At 34.1% G+C, this 20,343-nt stretch overlaps 1 protein-coding gene across 1 annotated transcript; it reads left to right on the top strand.

The window, feature by feature from the left end:
• Positions 1–16,770: 16,770 nt before the first annotated feature.
• On the top strand, positions 16,771–19,393 carry LOC111401417. The gene is made up of 7 exons (XM_023029140.1): positions 16,771–17,319; positions 17,588–17,829; positions 17,939–18,061; positions 18,163–18,279; positions 18,357–18,530; positions 18,685–18,826; positions 18,949–19,393. Exons 1-7 carry the CDS (start codon positions 16,911–16,913, stop codon positions 19,113–19,115), a joined length of 1,374 nt encoding a protein of 457 aa, XP_022884908.1. The 5' UTR covers positions 16,771–16,910; the 3' UTR covers positions 19,116–19,393.
• The last annotated feature ends 950 nt before the right edge of the window (positions 19,394–20,343 follow it).

Here is a 20,343-nt window from a genome sequence, read left to right as displayed (position 1 = left end):
AAGTAACATTAGCAATATTTATTTTAAAAATGTTGTCGAAACTCAATTACACTAAGTAATTGCAACATGCACTTATTAAAATGTTGCAATAAACATCTTTAACAACATTCATTAGGTGTTGTAAAAGAACATTTTTGTTGCAGTGATATGATTATTAAAATTAATTAAATGCCGAAATATCTTTAAGGAATATTTTTAAACATTAGCATTGTTATTTATGTAAACAAATGAACGAAAAGAAGTTGAATGATTTCAAAAATATTAAATAAAAATGTTGTTTGTGCAATTTTTGAAAAGGAAAGAGAAATTTGTTATATTTTTAGAAAGAAAGATTTGTGTCAGCACGTCACCGACAATTAGGGGTGTCAACGAGTCAAGTCGATAGCCAAAATTCCCGGCTCAAGCTCAACTTGGCTCGAGCTTTTTTAGGTAGAAATTTTTTTTGCCCGGGCCAAGTCGAGCAAAAGCACGGCCCAAAAATTAAGACTCAACCCGAGCTTTTGGCTCGAGCCTTACTGAGCCGGGCTTGTTCGAATTTTTTTCCTTCTCTTTGCTGCCTGTTGAGGCAGCTATATAGCTACTTGCTACCTTAACTGACAATAGATTCGCTGCCAAACAGGCAACTTGAGATTTATTTTATATTTTTTGGCTATTTTTTTAAATGGGTCGGCGCGGGCTCGAGCCTACTCTCGAAAATGGGGCTCAGCCCAAACCTTAGTTTGGTGCCTTTGAGCCTCGAGTTGAGCCGGCTCAAGCTTTTTTCTAGCCAAATCACAGGCAATTCGAGCCGACGAATTCGATTGACATCCTTATCGGCAACTCAGGTTTTGTATTAGGATTATTGGCGCAAAAATTCCCAATCTTTGAAATTCATTATGCAAAACGTTTCAACTTTGCAAATTTTTATTTTCTATTTTCACCCTTATTTATACTTTTCATTGCGAAAATCCTTATTTCCATCCAATTTTTTCAATAAAAATCTATAAAATAATGAATATAAGATACTATTTAAATAAAATAAACAAAATTAAAATTAATTGCAACTTTGCCCTCAAATTTTTTTTAAAAAGGTGCAAACGAATTCCAAATAAATTTTTAATCTCTTTCTTTCTCTTTCTTCCTCTTCCGCCACTACCAGTGGTGGAACGGAAATGTTTACTAATGCCAACAAGGTAATGCTGAGTTGGATGCCTCTTTTATTAAGAAATAAATGTTGTTTAGCCCTCGTTTAGTCCCATTATTTCAATTAATAATTTTTGTAATAGTATTTTTTTTTTAGAGAATATGTGATTGAAAAAAGAAAAAAAATTCAATTTACCTATAATATTATTTTATGGGAGATTGTGCGATTGAAATAAAGGAGAAAAAGTTATAATTTGAAATAATGGCCAAACGGTGACTAAACAATACCTCAAACCCACGCATTTTCCCATTTCTCCTAAAACCGGGTACTTTCAAAAATAGTATTGTCAAACAAGGAAATTTCACTTTGACTTATTGGATTGTCAATATTATCATAATGGCTTATTGAGTGATAAAAGACAAAAATACCCTTAATTATATTATACAATTACAAAAGATAGTTTTATTTAAAAGACATTACTACCCTTTAGTTAACAAATAACAATCAAAGGCTCCCACTTAAAATATCAAAATCACCAAACTTCTCTTATCTGTTTGCTCCAACATAAATTAAAATACTCTCATCTTTCATCTTCTCCAACCTAAAAAATTGAAAAATTTATCGAATGCAGTAGCTGAAAATTCTTTTATATCAATCTCATCAGATCGGTAAATATAAAATACACACATTTAATTTTGTTTTCGTTAAATTATTGTACGATTTAATCGATAAAATTTATTTCGATATATAATGTTAATGTAGATAATTTTTTTAATAGATTTGTGAAAAATGTAAGCATTTGACGAAGAAAAATTCATTTGCATATATGATAAAATTCATCTGTATTAGTGTTGTAATTTGTCGGACAACTGACTTTTAACAGCCGTCTAACAGCAGGTTTTTTTGTTTTTTTGCTATTTTTATTGATATTTTCTTGCAATTAAAAATTCAATTTCGTCATACAGAATAGTTGTAATCCCAGTTTGTTATTTTGGTAATTTCGAATTGGATGAAAGAGATCGATGGGTATAGAAATGGACGAGTGATAAACGTAGTGGTATCCCAATTTCTATAATATCATATGCAGAATTCTATAATTTTTACAGAACAAGCTAAACGTTGATTTCTACGACAATGTCTTTTGATGCAGAAGTGAATTACCTGTTTGAATTGAACAATAAGCACCTGCATCATCATCTTTGCATGATTTAGTGAGGAAGCATGTTGTCAAAGGTGAACAAGTAGAGATTACAATGCTAATAATTTTTGGAATACGGTTCAAATAACTCGTGAAGATGATGCGATTATTCCAGAGACAGTTACGCACAGAATTCCCTCCGTAGTTCCCGACAATGAGTGTGAAAATGCAAATACTTTTACAGATGAGGATTTGGTCGCTTTATCCTGACAGAGAAGCAAGGTGGGACCTCAAGGGCTGGATCGAGTGAATCCTCCTCTAACTCCTCGCGTGTGGTTCCCGATAGTGATGATTTGTATGTCGAGCAACTGTTTGAAACAAAAAAAGATTTGCAGTAAGTTGTGTACCTAATTGGATTGAGATACAACTTTGAGTGCAAAGTGAAAAAATCGAACAAGTTATTATTAACAATTGCCTGCGTAGATGACAGTTACTATTGGCGTTTGCGAACAACGAAGATGAACATGAATAAATGCTTTATAGTTCGCAAGTATACACAGGAACATACTTGTGAATACTTGTGAAGTTGGATTATGTTGAAATAATCACAAGCAAGCACGAGCTTGGTTTATTAGATGACAGATAATGCACAAGTATTAGAATCCACGTATGATCTACAGACTATTGGACATCATTAACAATGTCTGTCGAGAGTACGGAGTATTCTTGAGCTACCAGAAGGCCTGAAAGGCCAAAAAATGCGCGTTTGAGGATTTAATGGACCTTGCAGAAGAAAGTTGTGCTAAATTGGCCAGGTATTGCCGTAACATGGAGAAATCTAATCCTAGCTCGAAATTTTTTATTGAGATGGAGAGTGAGAATTGCTTTAAATTCTTTTTCATGGCTCTTAGACAATATATTCGGGGATTTCGAAATGCAATGCGAACCCTAATTCGAGTTGATGGTACAACACTGAAATCTAAATTTAAGGCAAGTTGATTATTGATACATGTCAAGATACCAACATCCAAATTTACCTTCCTGTATTCTGTACAGTCGATAGTGAAAATGATCTGTCGATGCGGTGGTTTTTCACAAAGTTGAGGGAAGTAATCGGGGATGTGGAGAACCTTGCATTTGTAATCGATTAGGGACCGTCTTTAATAAATGGTATCGCTGAAATTTTTCCCTTGCACATCATGGGTATTGCATGTACCATATTCAAGGCATTCTAAAGACCAAGTATCAGGGCAAAGGTATCGTTTCATTGTTCAGGCTCGCGGCTGAAGCTTACAGTGCTGAAAAGTGTAATAAGTTCATGGTTGAAATAGGAAGTAAATCATTCGAGGCATGAGATTATCTAACGAAAATGGGGATTGAACATTGGGCGCGCTCGTATTTTTCAGAACGTCGATACAACATGATAACGTCAAACAATGCGGGTCTCGTAATGCATTATTAAAGATCGAGAATTACCTATCCTTGCACTGATTAAAAATATCCGTACCAAGCTGCAGCAATGGTTTCACGATGATGAGCGTGCTAGCCCTCCACAAGATGAAAGGCTATTTAAGGCTGCAAAACTTACGAGACAGTTGAATATCGAATCATTGGATGAGTTGCGTTTCTCTGTGAAATGTGTACGTAATACAACATGCGTGGTGGACTTGACTAATGACACATGCACTAGTAAAAAATTTCAATTGGAGACTTTTCACGTTAGTATGCAGTCATATTTATTTAAAAATATTTTTAACTATTAGAAATTATTTATATTTTTATCTTATAACTTACTATTTTAAAATTAAATAGAACATAGTCATATTTATTTAAAAATTTTGGAACTCTTATTCATTGGTTTGTTTGATTCTAGATATATTTTTGAATGGAAAAGTTATCAACTTCCTTTAGAAAATATGAAGGATTCCATAATTAATAAAGTATTGAGTTGTTCCTTATTTATTTTTGGGAAGATGTTGTGATGCTGCAGTCGAGAATTGATTATCACTATTAATGTTTTGAATAATTTCTTCCTATGTACCAAATATATGTTTTCAAGCTTCCCGACAATTTCGACAGTTCAACTATCGAATTCGATATTTCAAAACCGTCATATTAGACATCTTAATTGTCGAACTCGACATTCAGAAACGTCGGGATAAATAATTTAACTGTTTGGATTCAACCATTTATTTCACCTTTTGTCATTGAATGAATTTAAATATTCAAAAGTGTCACTTTCATGTTATTGAATGTCAACACAATGATTGTGCAATATTCTTACCATTGCAATATCAACTTTTCAGGTATTAGTAATCATTTGAGATTCATTGTGTCTCATGGACGAAAGTGTGTTTATGTGGATGATGAATGGAAGTGAAGAGTGGACAAAACTACTTTCATTTTAGTTCCGACAGGTATTACCTATGCACTCGTTATGGTAGAGTTGATTATAACCGAGCAATGTGTTCCAACCACATTCTAACACAACTAATGCAAATAGGCTTGATGTCTAAAAGTAGTTGAAGTTATATTTTTGAATGTTCCCCCAATAGCGTTGTACATTTTAAAATTATATTATCATTTTATTATTATTTGCAGTTATTAGTCGTGTTTAAGTTCACAAGTAAAATAATTATATACACAAAAATTGCATACCATCCGACAAAAAATTCTATCATTCTCGACAGATGGTTGCAAAGTAAAAAAATTGACTACAAAAAAATGTATAAGGGACATGCTGTTCCCGAATATATTCTCAACTTACATTATTATTAACATTTTATTAGTATTTGCAAACATTGCATAACATCCTGACAGTTAAACTATCAATCCCTACAAGAGGTTTCTATCATTCTCGACAGTTCGTTGCAAGCAAAAAATGTAACTACAAATAAGATGCACAAGGGATAAGCTGTTGCATAACATTTGGTAAAGACGTTACTCTATTTATCCCTGACAAAATTATAATACATAACTTAACAAATTTTTTCGTGCTAATTGAACAATCCAACGAGTATAAGAAACGAGAAATGATCAAATATGTCACCACATGTGGATGCAACCACTAAATCATGTTTATAACCACATTTTTGGAAGGAAGCAAAATGAGGTCATTTATTGCACAAATCAATTTTAATGTAGTATTAACAACTTTGGTCACACTATTTCTTTATTCTTTTTCTCTTCTCCTTGGTGTATGAAGTCCTAGTAGATGCTGTAGGAAATCAAATGTGTGTCAATCATTACTCTTTGTGTTAACAACATCGTTACTTTCGATAGGTATGGTGGCCGTCTTCGTCACGCTATAAGTTGAGGGAACTTTCTCGTTATTCAGACGTGACACTTTGAGCTCTATGACTCATCCATCCATTTGAAAACAATATTTACAACACTAACTGACATGAGTTCATTATTTCTAGTGCAAAATTTTGAATTCCTATAATTAATGCACATACCGTTCGCCTTTTGGTTCTCACGAGGCAATGAACCCTTATAATTATCGGAGCACGGGTTGATTTATCCTCCATCTAATTGAAAACAATAATTACAATACTAATGGACACGAATTCAATATTTCTAATTTGCATATAACGAAATGAGACTAGTGTATTTAAAATTTTGAATTTTTTAGATGTCAATGCCAAATACATGTATAAGAAATAAAAAAAACAAATTATAATTTTCAAGAAATACTGCATTTAACTTCGAGAATGACAGTTTATATCAAAAGATAACTCATCTATTGAGAATAACTAAAACGAATTGTTAGGAATGACAATTTATCGCGACAGATGAGTTACATAATTGATTTTTCGAAAAGTTCTAGTGTTGAGAATCATAACTGTACAAACTTTAATTGTGACAAATTAAACAGTTTGCTTAGAAAATTCGATACCCATGCCTAATCTGGGAAAATATAATAAATACGATAGGTTGGAATGACAAGTATAATACAATAATCAAATTTCACAAACCAAACAAATTCAGAGAAATATGAAGTAAAAAATTGACAGAATGTGAAATATTTTTTTCAGAAAAATATAAAAAAAAAATATACGTAACACCCCAAAAAAAATTAGAAAAAAAAAAAATCCCAAAAAAATATTAGCCCAAAAAAAAAGAAAGAAGAAATCCAAATTATCTGTAAAGGTACACTCTAAACAAAGTTTAATCCAAAATAGAGAACAAACTAACTCACGATCTAGACGTAGGGAACTCAAAATTGATGGTGCAATCTAAGAGAAAGACAAAAATAAAAAATAAAAATGAACATAAATAAAAAACTTGAAACAAAACCTTCAATCAATCTTACAAAACCCATATATTCAAAATTTTACCTATTCTTTTTCCTATGTATTAATGTAATAAGCAGGATCCCAATACAAGAATTTGCACTCCATATAGTTTTCAAAGAATCAAAAGAGAAGACATGGAAAAGAAGAAAAGAGAAATTTTGCAAGGAAACGTACTAGAGAGATAAAAATGAACGAGTTAAAAGTTAATAAATTTTGTTCTTGTGTGTGTGTGTGTGTGTGTGTGTGGAGTATAATTGTGAGGTAATTGATTGTCACATTTTCTTTACTTTTTGTACAATTTTTTATGTTGTCAAATCAAGGATGTGTAGGGTATTTGAATTTTTAAGAGGGGCAAAAATGTTCAAAATTGACAATCTTGAAAAGACTTTTACAAAGTGACATTTTTGTAAATGCAAAGTCAAAAGTTGACTATTTTAGTAATTTCCTCTAACGTAACTAGAATGATATGCACAGTTTTTAAGAATCAAAGCAAAAGATTGATCAACTAAACAGTAGGGGTGGGTTTGGGAGCGATTTTTTCACCCAAAAAATTGATTTTTTGACCGTAATTTCACTTTTCCAATCGTCATATTTGACTTTTTCTTTCACGGGTGGACCCCACTTTTCTCATAATGGTCAAAAAATCAATTCTCAAAATCACTCCCAAACAGGCTCTAGATAAAACAAATTCCACATTAAAAAGTAAAACAGATTATTGTGCTAAAAAAATGAACACAACAATACAGACGAACTACAAAAACATAAAAGAAAAAGACCCCAACATTTTCGAATTTTGTAGCAGCTGAGCTTTCATTCATTTCCCAGTCATTTCTTACGTTTACAAAACTCTAAACTAGTTTACAATTTACACCAAAAAGAAACTATTAATAAAAATTGTTCAACCCCCCTCAAAAATTGAACTTTAATAATCCAATTCATTTCTGGATATTTTTCGATAAAAATTGATTACTTAAATCAAGTTTGGAGTCAAATTTGTTAGGATCAGAAAAGGAAATATAATCCAATATGTTCCAAAAATTTTAAAAGATGAAGCAAAAAAATAAAAATAAAAATAAAAATAAATAAATAATCAAACAGATGAAATAGAAAAGGGGAAATTATAAATTAATTCATTAACACCTAATCACCAAACAAATGGCTTAAAATTCAAAAGTCATAAAGAAATAAGCACTTAATCTAGAAGGGTTTTAAAATCAATTACAGATAAATCAAAATGATTACAAACTCCAAACTTGGGGGGCAGGGGCAGTGTCCAATTAGGTATTAATTCCAATTCCAGGCTAGAGGCTCCGCGGCTCCGTCAGCTTCTAAGACTGATCGAGTTCTTCTACCTGCAAATCTAGAAATGAATTTCATAAGAATCACAAAACTGACTCATCTTGATTTTAGGCTTAAATCAAATCAAAATAACAACTAAAAAGAAAAGTTCAATGAGAGGGCTTCTAGCTTCACTAGTTCACGGTTCCATGGTTCTAGGTTACATTCTTTCTTCTTCCAAAAATGAATCACTGTTGCATGCGCTACCGGCTGTTGATGGAAGGAAGACTAAAGCAGCTTGGCGTCATCTTGTCGAGGGCTTAGAGTGACGAGAGTGAGACTATGAGAGGCGGAAAGAAAAGATTCAAAGTCGCTGTGGCCGTGCTTCGTAATGTCAGTTCGTCTTGTAAATCGGCAATTTCAATTCACAAGAATGTGTGTTGCTGAGAGATGAGTAGAATCAAATAAAATGGATTAGATTTGGGCAAGAGCTGGGTTGGGCTGCTGCTGGAGACGAGAGAAGAAGGAAAAATAAGGGCTAAAGTCTTAAACTGATTTGATTTTAAGGAGCTTTTCTTTTGGTTCGGTCAGATCATCTTTGGCAACGTTCAAAAGACATTGCAAAATATGATATTTTTCGCAACGCTCAAAATAATTGTAAAATATGAGTTGCGAAAAATCTCAATTTTGCAACGTTCAAAAAACATTGCAAAATATGAGATTTTTAACAACGTTCAAAATAATAGTAAAAGATGTCGCAACATTAAAAAATGTTGCAAAATTGATTTTTCGCAACGTTTAAAAAGTTGTAAAAGGATATATATTAATAGTTTCAGCAACATGCATTGAAGGTTGCTATGGAATTATATTTTAACAGTGATCAACAAATGTTGCAAAAAATATAACTTTTTGCAACATTTAAAAAACATTGTGAAATGTAAAATTAGCAATATTCATTTTAAAAAAGTTGTCGAAACTCAATTAAACTAACTAATTGCAACATGTACTTATTAGAATGTTGCAATAAACATCTCTAGCAGAATTCAATTACTGAATGTTGCCTTTTAGGGGTTGTAAAAGAACATTTTTGTTGTAGTGATATGATTATTAAAATTAATTAAATGCCGAAATATCTTCAAAGAATATTTTTAAACATTAGCATTGTTATTTATGTAAACAAGTGAACAAAAAGAAGTTAAATGATTTCGAAAATATTAAATAAAAATGTTTGTGCAATTTTTGAAAGGAAAAGAGTAATTTGTTATATTTTTAGAAAGAAAGATTTGTGCCAGCATGTCATCAACAACTAGAGGTGTTAAGGAGCCAAGCCGATTCGGCTCAAGAGCCAAAACTCTTGGCTCAAACTCGACTCGAGCTTTTTTACGTCGAGCATTTGTTGGCCCGAGTCGAGCAAAAGCTCGGTCCAAAAATTAAGACTCGACCCTTATCGAGCCGAGCTGAGCTTGCTTGAATTTTTTTCCTTCCCTCTGCTGCTTGTTGAGGTAGCTATATTGCTGCTTGTTGCCTTAATCGACAACAAATTAGCTGCCAAACAGGCAATTTGAGATTTATTTTATATTTTTTTAAACGGGTCGGCCAGAGCTCGAGCCAACTCCCCAAAATGGGCTCAACTCGAGCCTTGGTTTGGTGCCTTTGAGTCTCGAGCTAAGTCGACTCTGGATTTTTTCAAGCTAAACCACAGGCGGCCCGGGTTGACGAATCCGATTGCTATCCTTACCGACAACTCAGGTTTTGTATTAGGATTATTGGCACAAAAAATCCCAATCTTTGAAGTTCATTATGCCAAACGTTTCAACTTTGCAAATTTTTATTTTCTATTTTCACCCCTATTTATATTTTTCATTGCGAAAATCCTTATTTTCATCCATTTTTTCAATAAAAATCTATAAAATAACAAATATAACATACTATTTAAATAAAATAAAACAAATTAAAACTAATTGCTACTTTGCTTTTATATTTTTTAAAAAGGTGCAAACGAATTCCAAATACATTGTTAAAAAATTAAAAATAAATAAAAAAAAATCCCTTTCTTTCTCTTTCTTCTTCTTCCGCCACTACCAATGGTGGAACAGAAATGTTTGCTGATGCCAACTAGGTAATGCTGAGTTGGATGCCTCTTTTATTAAAAAAAAAAAAAAATGTTGTTCGGCCTTCGTTTAGTCCCATTATTTCCATCAATAATTTTTATAATAGTAATTTTTTTAAAGAATATGTGACTGAAAAAGAGAAAAAAAAAGTTTTTAATTTACGTATAATATTATTTTATACGAAATTGTGCAATTGAAATAAGGGAGAAAAAAATTATAATTTGAAATAAAGAAAAATTGCAGCAGAAGCTCCAAACCTTTAAAACATTAGCAGATTTTCTCCAAATATTTAATTTGTTGCAACCGTCACCCCAAACCTTTCGAAACGTTGCAGCGGAGGCCCTTTTGGATGGAATCTGTCTAATTTTCCTTTAGTTAACTGATAAATTCGAATTTGACCATATTTTATTCAAATTTAAAAGGGTAGAATAGTAATTTAATATTATCCCCACCCCCATTTGCTTTCTCTCTCTTCTCTATCTCTCTTTCTTTCCTCTCTCTATCTCGGGTTCACAAAATGGAGAAGTTTGTTGCAAGCACGGAGCAGTTGTATCAAGAACTTGAAGTATTGGCAGAGCTTGAGCAGAATCTGAGGTAAATGAGGGCTGGTGCTGATATGAGCCAAGTGAATTTATTTGGGTTTCAATGGAAGATAGTGTGGCAACGTTTGGAAGTGAAGAATCTTCAGGAGCTTTTCCTTGGGTTAGAACATATGACTATATTGTTCGGCTGCATTTGAGATCCCCATTTACTATTCTGAGAGAATCAAGCATCTACATAGAACAAACCAGATTGAAAATTTTGAGGACCATAATCAGAATGAAAACAAAAAAAAAATTTCTGATTTGAAAATTTGAGGACCATAATCGTATGCAATTGTCAATTTATACATCTGAAAACAAGGGTAGGTCACCATTTTGAGAAGAGGGGAGTCACTAGATTCTTTGAATCCGAAAACTAACAACAACAAAAAATGGGTTTGCCAAAGCAGAATCCAATTGATATATGGTGGTTTATGGGACAGGAAGAATTGGTTATGATATTCTAGAAATGGTGCCGAAGTAGATCCAGCTGGTGACACAACTTTCGGCAGCCAACATGGGTATTGCAGGGTGAGGGTGGGATGAGAGGAAGAAGACCATGGGTTTTCTTTTTTAATTTCTTATTTCTTTCTTTTTTTAATTTTAATTTTTAACTTATTTTAATGTCATAAATGGAAAGTTACTATTTTACCCTTCCAAAAATATTAAAAATATGGTCAAATTCAAATTTATCAGTCAACTGACAGAAAATTAGACAGATTCCATCCAAAAGGGCATCCGCTGCAATATTTCGAAAGGTTTGGGGTGACAGTTGTAATAAATTAAAGATTTGGGGAAGTCTGCCAATATTTTAAAGGTTTGGGGCCTCTACTGCAATTTTCCCTTGAAAAAATGGCCAAACAGCAAACTGTGACTGAATAACACCTCAAACCCACGTATTTTCCCCTTTCTTCCAAAATTCTCTTCACGCCGTGAAAACCACCTCTCTTCTCCGACAGCAGCACCTTTGATTGCATAACTGGAGTTTGAAACCGATGTGCACAATAGATAATATTGTTTCATTTCGCCAAACCTACGGCCGGCGCAGTTCTTAATACCATCAATCTCCATCTCGATGCACGCTCATCTCCGTCATCCTTCGCCATGCCGAATTGAAGCTTGTGTTGGTTGATAGGGCCAAGGATAGTGGATTGGGAAGTTTTTAATTTGAAATATGGAATTTTGTAATAGTGGTTATGGTTTTCAGTGATGGTGTCAGGGTTTATTCGTTTTTTAAACTAGCTTCAAACTTTGAACAATGTTTTCACCCATTGAATCTAATCTAAAGGGGGCAAAATTTTGGAGCATTATATCAAAAATGCATTCAATTCCTCTCTCTTACTTCGCCCCAAGCATTTACAACAGCAGAAAATAGTGAAATTCAAGCAATTTTTTTTTTCTTTTTTCTTTTAATGATTTCATCGAAAATGCAATAATTTTAGTGTGAAATTGAGGAAAAATGGTGGAAGTGGAAGGTGGTGGAGGAGGAGGAGTAGGGAGTTGATTGTTTCTTGGGATTTGCTATTGGTATATAATCATTTGTACCTAAGGGTGTACCACCTCTCACATGGGGGACTCACTCGAATATTTTATTCATGTGGGTCCCACCCTCATGTGAGAAGTGGTACACCCTTAGGTACACTAGATTGAATAATGCTTGTTGAACCATGTTGGGTTACAAAGTTCCTTTACAAAGTGACGTGTACGGTTCAAATGGAAGGAAATGGACGGTTCGGATTTTAAGTTGACAATAATGGAAAGTGGCGCCAAATTGGTTTTCTTGCAACTTGGTATTAAAAAAACAAAATTCTTAAAATGGTGGTAATTTCTCTCTCTCTCCCCCATCGTGCTCTGTCTCCCCAGCTCTCCCAAATCAACTCACAAGATTTTAACAAAATTAGAGAGTGGAGGGTTGCGAGTGTAGAAAACAACAAACCAAAGATAAATCAATCAAAGGACCAAGTGAAGAATGGAGAGGAAGAAGGAATCGATTGATAGCAGCCTCCAAACTTAGGGCAAACATATACAAGATACAAAGGTTTATATAGTACAAAACTAAGGAAATGTAAAAGTATAAACTACCCTTAACCTAATCTACTTATTACATTAATAGCGAGTTGGAGCGAAATTAGGGGTTTCGACACTGCAGGAAGGTGTAGTTGAGCTTAGCTTGAAATTGGTCTGAGAATCCAGCAGGAAGGTGGTGGCTAGGCAACAAATCGGGTATGAATTTATGGATTATGACCGAATCTGTCTGTGATGAAGTGATAATGCAATGTTTTCCATTGTGTGCTAGAAAATCAGTTCGTCCATTTGAGTCTGCCAACCAAAAGGGGAAAGAGGAAATCAAGAATAAAATTGAGGAGAAAGGAAAATACTTAAGACTCCTCATCCCTAAAAACTTGAAAAAATGCTAAAAGTTTTTCCCTCGGTCAGTTGGTCATAAGTCAGCTACTACTTGCTCCTTTCCTTCAAAAATTCTGCTTTTTCTTATTTTTTTTTCCAAATGATTCAAAAAATAGCTGAAACATTTACCCTCATGTGCACTTGCATTTCCTCTTTGAGCTTATATACTGATTCCATTTAACTGAGTGAATTTCATGCTCTCATGATTTCCACTTAGGAGAGTAATGTTAGCTGGGTATCTGCAGCAAAAAATAAAATAAAATAAAATATACATTAGCCAAAGGAAAAAATATCGATTCATTTAGGAAAAAACAATAGTGTAGTTGTTAATATTCAAGAATTCATTGCATTGATTTGTTGAAGGGATTATATACCGGAAACTTTCGTGGTTTTGTATTATAAATTTGTTGCCAAATGGGATTCTCAGTGTTAGATACAAAATATGTTGTAATGCTGTGTTGGGAATAGCCAGTACTTAGATGACATTCCAATATTGTTGACCTGTTATTTATGTACCTAAATAAACCACTCAAAGTTGGGCATTTTGAACACGTAAATATTGGTTGAGTGTTAATGTTTTGCAGGGTCAACCAAATATGGAAGAGGTTTTGTCCGTTGATTCCGAAAATGAGAATGTGGAGGACAATATGAATGTCGTGGAAGATGAGATGGTAGTGAGAGATGGTTTGACTGTCCCTGAGGTTGGTGCTGCAATGCGATATCAGTAGTGCTGGAAGGGATATCAATATTGCGATATTAGTAGTGCTGGAATGCGATATCAGGACTGTTGGTGCAATTAGGAACCATGCTGGAATTGCAAAATTCTTGGTTGTAGTTGTTAGTTGGACTATGTGAGATATGTGAATATAATTAAATCTTGTTTTGTTTAATTGATGAAGAGCAAATGGTTCCAAATGTGGTAGCTTAGTTCGAAATATGTGGTGCATTGCAATTGTAGTCTCTCTCCTGTTGTGGTACTTTTTTAGTTAAAACATCAAGTTTTAGTTCATTTGTTCAGGTTCAGCATAAACACATAAATTTCACTCATGAATGAGAGCTGTCATGAATGCATATTGTTTTACTGAGTTTTACTGAGATCAAGCTAACTTACTGCATGCTCATAGAAAGTTAGCATCTCATTTAAAATATACCAAAACTAGTGGTCTTGTTTTGCACACATATGTTGCTGACTGGTCTAACACGTTAAAATGCTATTATGTAATGCCGAAACAGAGTTGTTACTTGAAACGCAAAGGAGTAAATTCTTTAGGCCTCAAGGAATAAAAATAAAACACATACAACAGTTATAAAAATGGTGCAGAGCTGTTATGGTAAACATCTGTCAAATACTTAGTTGCTCTCAAAACACCATTTCTCGATAGCAAATACAAAACGAACACAACACAACTACAACTCGTTCGACAACTAATTACTAAAACATGCTGTGTTGGGTCCTTTCCTTTCCCAAACTCCTCCGCCCATCCTTTCTCCTTGTGAAATGTCACGTTCACTGAAATCTCGACATCTCGTTCATCTCGTATATATGTATATTAAGATAGGCGATATCTAAAGAGTTCCACTAATTAGTAGGGAAGAAATATATGTTAGTACTAGGCAACATTCATCCCAAGCCTTAAAACATATTAAAGTAGGGGATTTCCTCTAAGGAAATCAACCAAACAACTTGTGGGTCTATTCAGTTAAAAACACTCAAGGAAAACATAAAGGGAAATTACCTATATGTCTGACCGGCCACAAGTTCTTGACCCTTCCATATTTGCTCATAACTTGAGAAAACAAACAAAAGTAATAAATTGATCCTAAATTGAACCATACATATTCAAAGAGAAACAAAATGATCAAAAAACTTTAAAGAACCAATAATTTCAATTCAATTGGATAAATTAACAAATCTAAGAAAAAGGATACCTGGCAGAGAGTGTCTTCAGTTGTGAGGGGAGAGAGACGGCCTACAAAGAGAATGCAATAAGAGTCACCAATAACGTTTGGGTCGCCAAAGGGGTTGTTTGCAAATGAAAATAACAAGAAGAATAATGAAAACATTCAGACAGAAGAATTTGTCCCTAAATGGGGTAATACAATTGGGAGAAAATTACAGAGGATGCAAACTAACTAGAGAAGATGCAAACTGAATCCATTCCACCATTACCCACCAATCGAAAAAAACCTATATTCCCCCAACATTTAGAACCCTTCTCACCTGGTTATTTAAAAAAGGTACAGAAAATTAAAAAAATTACCCGTAGAAACTACAAAATTGAGCTGATTTGGAGAGAAAAAGTTGAAGCCGGTCGAGCTTAGATCTGTCTCTCTCTCTCTCTCAAAACTAATATACATACAGGAGGCTGTATGTATAGCTCTGGTGGGTATTTTTATTTTATCTTTCCACTTTTGATTTGGAGTGGGACGACATCGGGAGCTCCAACCAAAAATTCACACCGTACCCGATTTCGGAGATGGAGAAGATGGACGAGAGGCCGGATTCGTCGATGAAACAAGCAATGTGAAAATCGATCGCAAATGGGAGGAAATGTTGTTTGAATTTCTAAATGGGTCAATAAGATAATTGCCAAAATCTAAGCCGTCCAGTGCTCTTAAATCTGAATTGTACACGTCACTTTGTAACCTTCCTTTGTCAAGCTACTTTGTACGTGTAGCATTATTGACACTAGATTATGTACCAATAGCTTTTTCCTTGTTTCAATGGTCACTGAACCGAGGTCCATATTTTTTATTGGCCATTGAACTTTAAAATGTCGAGTTTTAATCACTGAACTCAAGTTTATGTCTTTGATTGGCCACTGAACTTTAAAATGTCGAGTTTTGGCCATTATTGTACATTACTCACTGAATTTTGAAAAATATTGTACATTATTTACTGTAAACTCGATATTTTTCAAAGTTCAAAATATACGCTAGTGAGTAACGTATGACATATTCCAAAGTTTAGTAGCCACAACTCGATATATTAAAGTTTAGTGAGCAATTAAAGACATGGACCTAAATTCAGTGACTATTGGAACAATTAACTCAGGAATAGGAAGTACAGAGAAAGAAAGAGAAACTTTATTTTATTTTTAATTTTTTAATAATTTTTTTGGGACTCATTTGTATTTTTATAAAATAAAAAATTTGGAAGGATGATTGCAATTAGGTCTTTATTTTTATTTTTGTTTTATTTATTAAATGAGATGACATATTCGTCCTTTCACATATTTTTATTTAGAAATTTGGATGAACGTGATGATTTTCACAATAAAAAGTGTAAACATGAGTGAAAATACACCCTGAAAAATAAAAATAAAAAAAATAAAAAATAAATAAAAATAAAAATAAAAATTGTAAAGTTGGAAGGTAATAACCTTTTGCCCAGCAGGCAGCAGTTAGAGCATTGGACTGTTCAATATATCAGATTTCTTTCACATTTTTCTATTATTTTTTATTTTTTATCTTCATACTATTCGTGTAATTTTCATAGTCACTGTCATCTTCAAATTTTTGACGATAAACCATGACTTTTAATAAGTATAATCTCTCGTCAAAGTCTATGCGTATATAGTTAAATGCTGTAGGGAAAAGGCCAGGAGCCCTTACTCGAAGTACATGGGATCAACTTCCTTATTTGTTGTGTAATTCTCAAATCATGTGTTCCTTTATATTTTCTTGAATACCATTGGATTACTAATTTTTTGATGAGTGGTCAATTAAATTCAAAATATGGGTCCACATCTCAAGTAAATTATCAACCTTAACCCATATGACAAAATATCACAAACGCACAGACCTGTTTCTCTTTTTATATGGTTGTAATAATTTCTAAGAACAAATTCTTACAATTCAATTATCACGTGCATAATTATTAAAAGAACATGAAAATGCCTATCTTCTTCCTCAAATCCCATATAAAATGTTTTATAATTGTAGCACTGAGAATCATAATCCATTTCTGAAAATATGACTTACCTGTCAAATTTGAAAATATCAAGATCATCTGCTGAAATTGCTATATTTCAATGCTGTTTTCACCCTTTTGGGCGGAGAAAAATAACAAATCTCACGATTTTTGCCTCCTCTAGCTCTTCTAATTCTGCTTCTTCTTCAACTAGTGATAATGGGACAGAAAAGACTTTGAAGAATGAGAAACAACTTCAAGGAACTAACTCAGTGGCTCAAAATGAAAAGAAGATTACATCTTGGGGAGATGCTGATTCTGTGGCCAGTCGAAGCCCGGCATGTCGTGTTTCAAATATGGTAGAGAAATCATGTGGTGGAAACAGAAAATGGCCTTTCTGGAGGAAACTGATATTTGGATCCAAGAAATTCAGGAGTATAATCTTGCTTAACGCTGTCGCTTTAGTTTCTGGTATGTTACTAGATTCGAAAATCAGAAACTTGTGTTCCTAGATAGCTCGTCCGAATTTGTTGGGCTCTTAATACCATATTGAATGAATCTTGATTTCCATCTTAAAAGTTTGAATCTATTTGGAATTTTTACCATTTAATACTTGTGTGATGAATTGCTTGTGCATCAAGATCCTCCTAGTGGATGATTTGTTGAATACACATATAAAATCAATAATTTAGGTGCCACGAGGTTTTCGGAAATCTAATCTCTTGTTTATATACTGTAGCAAGTGATATTACAGTCATAAAAGAGGTTGAAGCTTTCACGAATCCAGCTTACTTCTGTGCTGTTCGATTTGCTGTGTCGACCATTCCATTCTTACCTTTCATCTTCAAGGCACGGAATGATGTTCAAATCCGCAATTCAGGATTTGAATTGGGGTTATGGGTCAGTTTAGGCTATATGTGTGAGGCACTTGGACTGCTTACTTCTGATGCAGGGCATGCTTCATTTATTTCTCTGTTTACAGTAAGGCCTCAAGTTATTACTTAAAGAATTCCTGGATGCGCTTTTATGGATAAAAAAATATCTGTAAAAAAATTCATTTTTAGAGTAAGTTTGTTGCTGAAATGGACAGGTTATTGTAATCCCACTGCTTGAAAGCATGTTTGGAGCAATAGTACCTGCTCGAACTTGGTTCGGAATCTTCATGTCTGTCGTTGGGATTGCTATGTTCGAATGCAGTGGATCTCCTCCGAATGTAAGAGTTACCATTTTCTTTATAATCTTTCGATGCTAATTATGCGATTATTTACTGTTCCTAATAGAATCTTTTCACCTCTTGATGTGTGTTTTGATCAGATTGGTGATCTTTTCAACTTTTTAAGTGCCATATTCTTCGGCATTCACACGCTGCGAACAGAACATATATCAAGGACTACGAGAAAGGAGAACCTGTTCGGTCTTCTGGGATATGAGGTTTTTTTTCTTACATCCATGTTACATTTGCTTAAACTTGCTCGATCTGCAGTTTGAATAACCACTTCATGTGTTAGGTTGGTGTTGTTGCGGTTATGTCCACGATATGGTGGCTAACTGGTGATTGCATTCAAGACAGTGATGGTGCATCTTGGACATGGGCTATGTTTTGGGATGGGATACTTGCGTTTCCATGGATACCAGCACTATATACCGGTGTGTTCTCAACAGGGTTGTGCTTGTGGGGAGAGGTATACATCTTTTAATCATTAATAGTTTGGAATGGGATAACAAACACGATTTTAAATTCTTTTTCAACCTTAATCCTTTTTCTGAAATGAATCACCAGTTCCGAGAGTTTGAACAAGTGAACCTGGAATTTACATCATTCGTCATCCTGTGCAGATTTCTGCCATGCGTGATGTCTCAGCAACAGAAACGGCCGTGATCTATGGGTTGGAACCACTCTGGGGTGCGAGTTTTGCATGGTTTCTCCTCGGTGAAAGGTGGGGTGCTGCTGGATGGATGGGGGCTGCCCTCATCCTAGGTGAATTTTATTGAGATATCCTGAATTTTTGCTATCTATCTAGTTTCTGCAGTAATTTCGAATAGATATGATCCAGCATTCCTGATTCCATTTTTTCATTTTATCGCGCATCATCGATTCAGGAGGAAGTTTAACAGTGCAGATTTTTGGAGCTTCTGCTGGTAAATCAAGAGAGGCTAGCAAGAGAGATAACAGCAATCCATTGATGGTATCAGATCACAAAAAGATACCAAACTCGCTCTCGACTTCTCCAGTGGTAATCAGATCCCAGGATAATGTGATAAAATAGATTGGAGAAGTAACAAGCCTCTTTAACTTTGTAAAATATATAGCCTAGTTAAACGAAGCTCATATAGTTTATATATACATGTATCTTTTGCCCTTCATTGTCACCCGAAATAACCGATGGAAATTTTGAAGTTCTAGTACATAGTATATGACAGTGTATAGATAGAAATTTTCCACTGTAATGCCCTGTTATGTAATTGAAAATAAAGGGGTTGTTTCATATGTAACTGCAGTGGAAAGTGATGTCAGTGATTAAAAGAAACAAAGTTGGATCAGCAACTTGGAACTTTTGAGCTTTTATTGGTCATGCTTAGCATCTTTTTATTTCTTTACGTAGTCTACTCAAGAATATGAACTAGTAACATATAATCCTCATTGTCTACGGCCTATCCCAATCAACTTCTGAGATTGAGGATCCTGCACATGACAAACAGTAGAAGAAAACTGAATTAAACATTCAGAATCACACAATTGGTTAACAGAGATAAGATTAAAAGTAAGAGATGGAGCACAACAGACATCTGAAAGTTATAAATTATGTGTATTAACAAAACCAACACTTGCTAAAGGTAATGGTGTGCAATCAGTAATCATAACAGACACAGACAAATTAAAAGGACGCAAGTCATTAAAGAATTTTAAATTAGACGATATGTGTTTAGAAGCACATGAGTCAAAGAATCATGAGGAAGAAATATCTGAATGACTCTGAGATGACAAACTTGTATGAGTAGAGGCGCTGACATAGTATGTGGTTGTGTGACTATGAAGTTTTGAAACTACTCTGCTAAGTTCGTCAACAAGGGATTGGAGGAAGGTGGTGCTCCAAGTATAGACGAGTCACTAGGTGGTATGGTGGCAACTATGTTAGCATTGGGATGATAGAATCCCTCCTGTGATTGAGGTTGCTGCTTCTTCAATAGCTTAGGACATTAAGACTTCCAATGTTCTTTTTGTTTACAAAAGTTACACTCATCAATAGCAACTCACACATAACCTTTATTTTGATTCTGTGTGGACAATAGAGAGGGTACAACCAACACTGAGGTGCTAGATGGAAGAAGAGATACTTCTCCTGCAAGAGATTTTAAACGTAATTCCTCAGCTATAAGTTCACTAACCACCAATCAACAGAGGGGAGTGGAGTGCGATGGAAGATAGAGCCTCTAAGTCTTTAAAAATCACTGCGAAGTGCCATAAAAAATTGAACTAATTGTTGCCTCTCTCTA

Source organism: Olea europaea, chromosome 10, assembly GCF_002742605.1.
Source record: "Olea europaea var. sylvestris chromosome 10, O_europaea_v1, whole genome shotgun sequence".
Classification (NCBI taxonomy): domain Eukaryota; kingdom Viridiplantae; phylum Streptophyta; class Magnoliopsida; order Lamiales; family Oleaceae; genus Olea; species Olea europaea.
This window is presented reverse-complemented; position numbering and strand designations above follow the sequence as displayed.

Excerpts from the sequence above, each read along its gene's own strand:
- LOC111401417 (XM_023029140.1), top strand. The coding sequence starts at position 16,911 with ATGACTTACCTGTCAAATTTGAAAATATCAAGATCATCTGCTGAAATT. Across the intron at positions 18,062-18,162 it reads GCAGTGGATCTCCTCCGAAT|ATTGGTGATCTTTTCAACTT; the intron begins GTAAGAGTTACC and ends TGTTTTGATCAG. Across the intron at positions 18,827-18,948 it reads GGGGGCTGCCCTCATCCTAG|GAGGAAGTTTAACAGTGCAG; the intron begins GTGAATTTTATT and ends TCATCGATTCAG.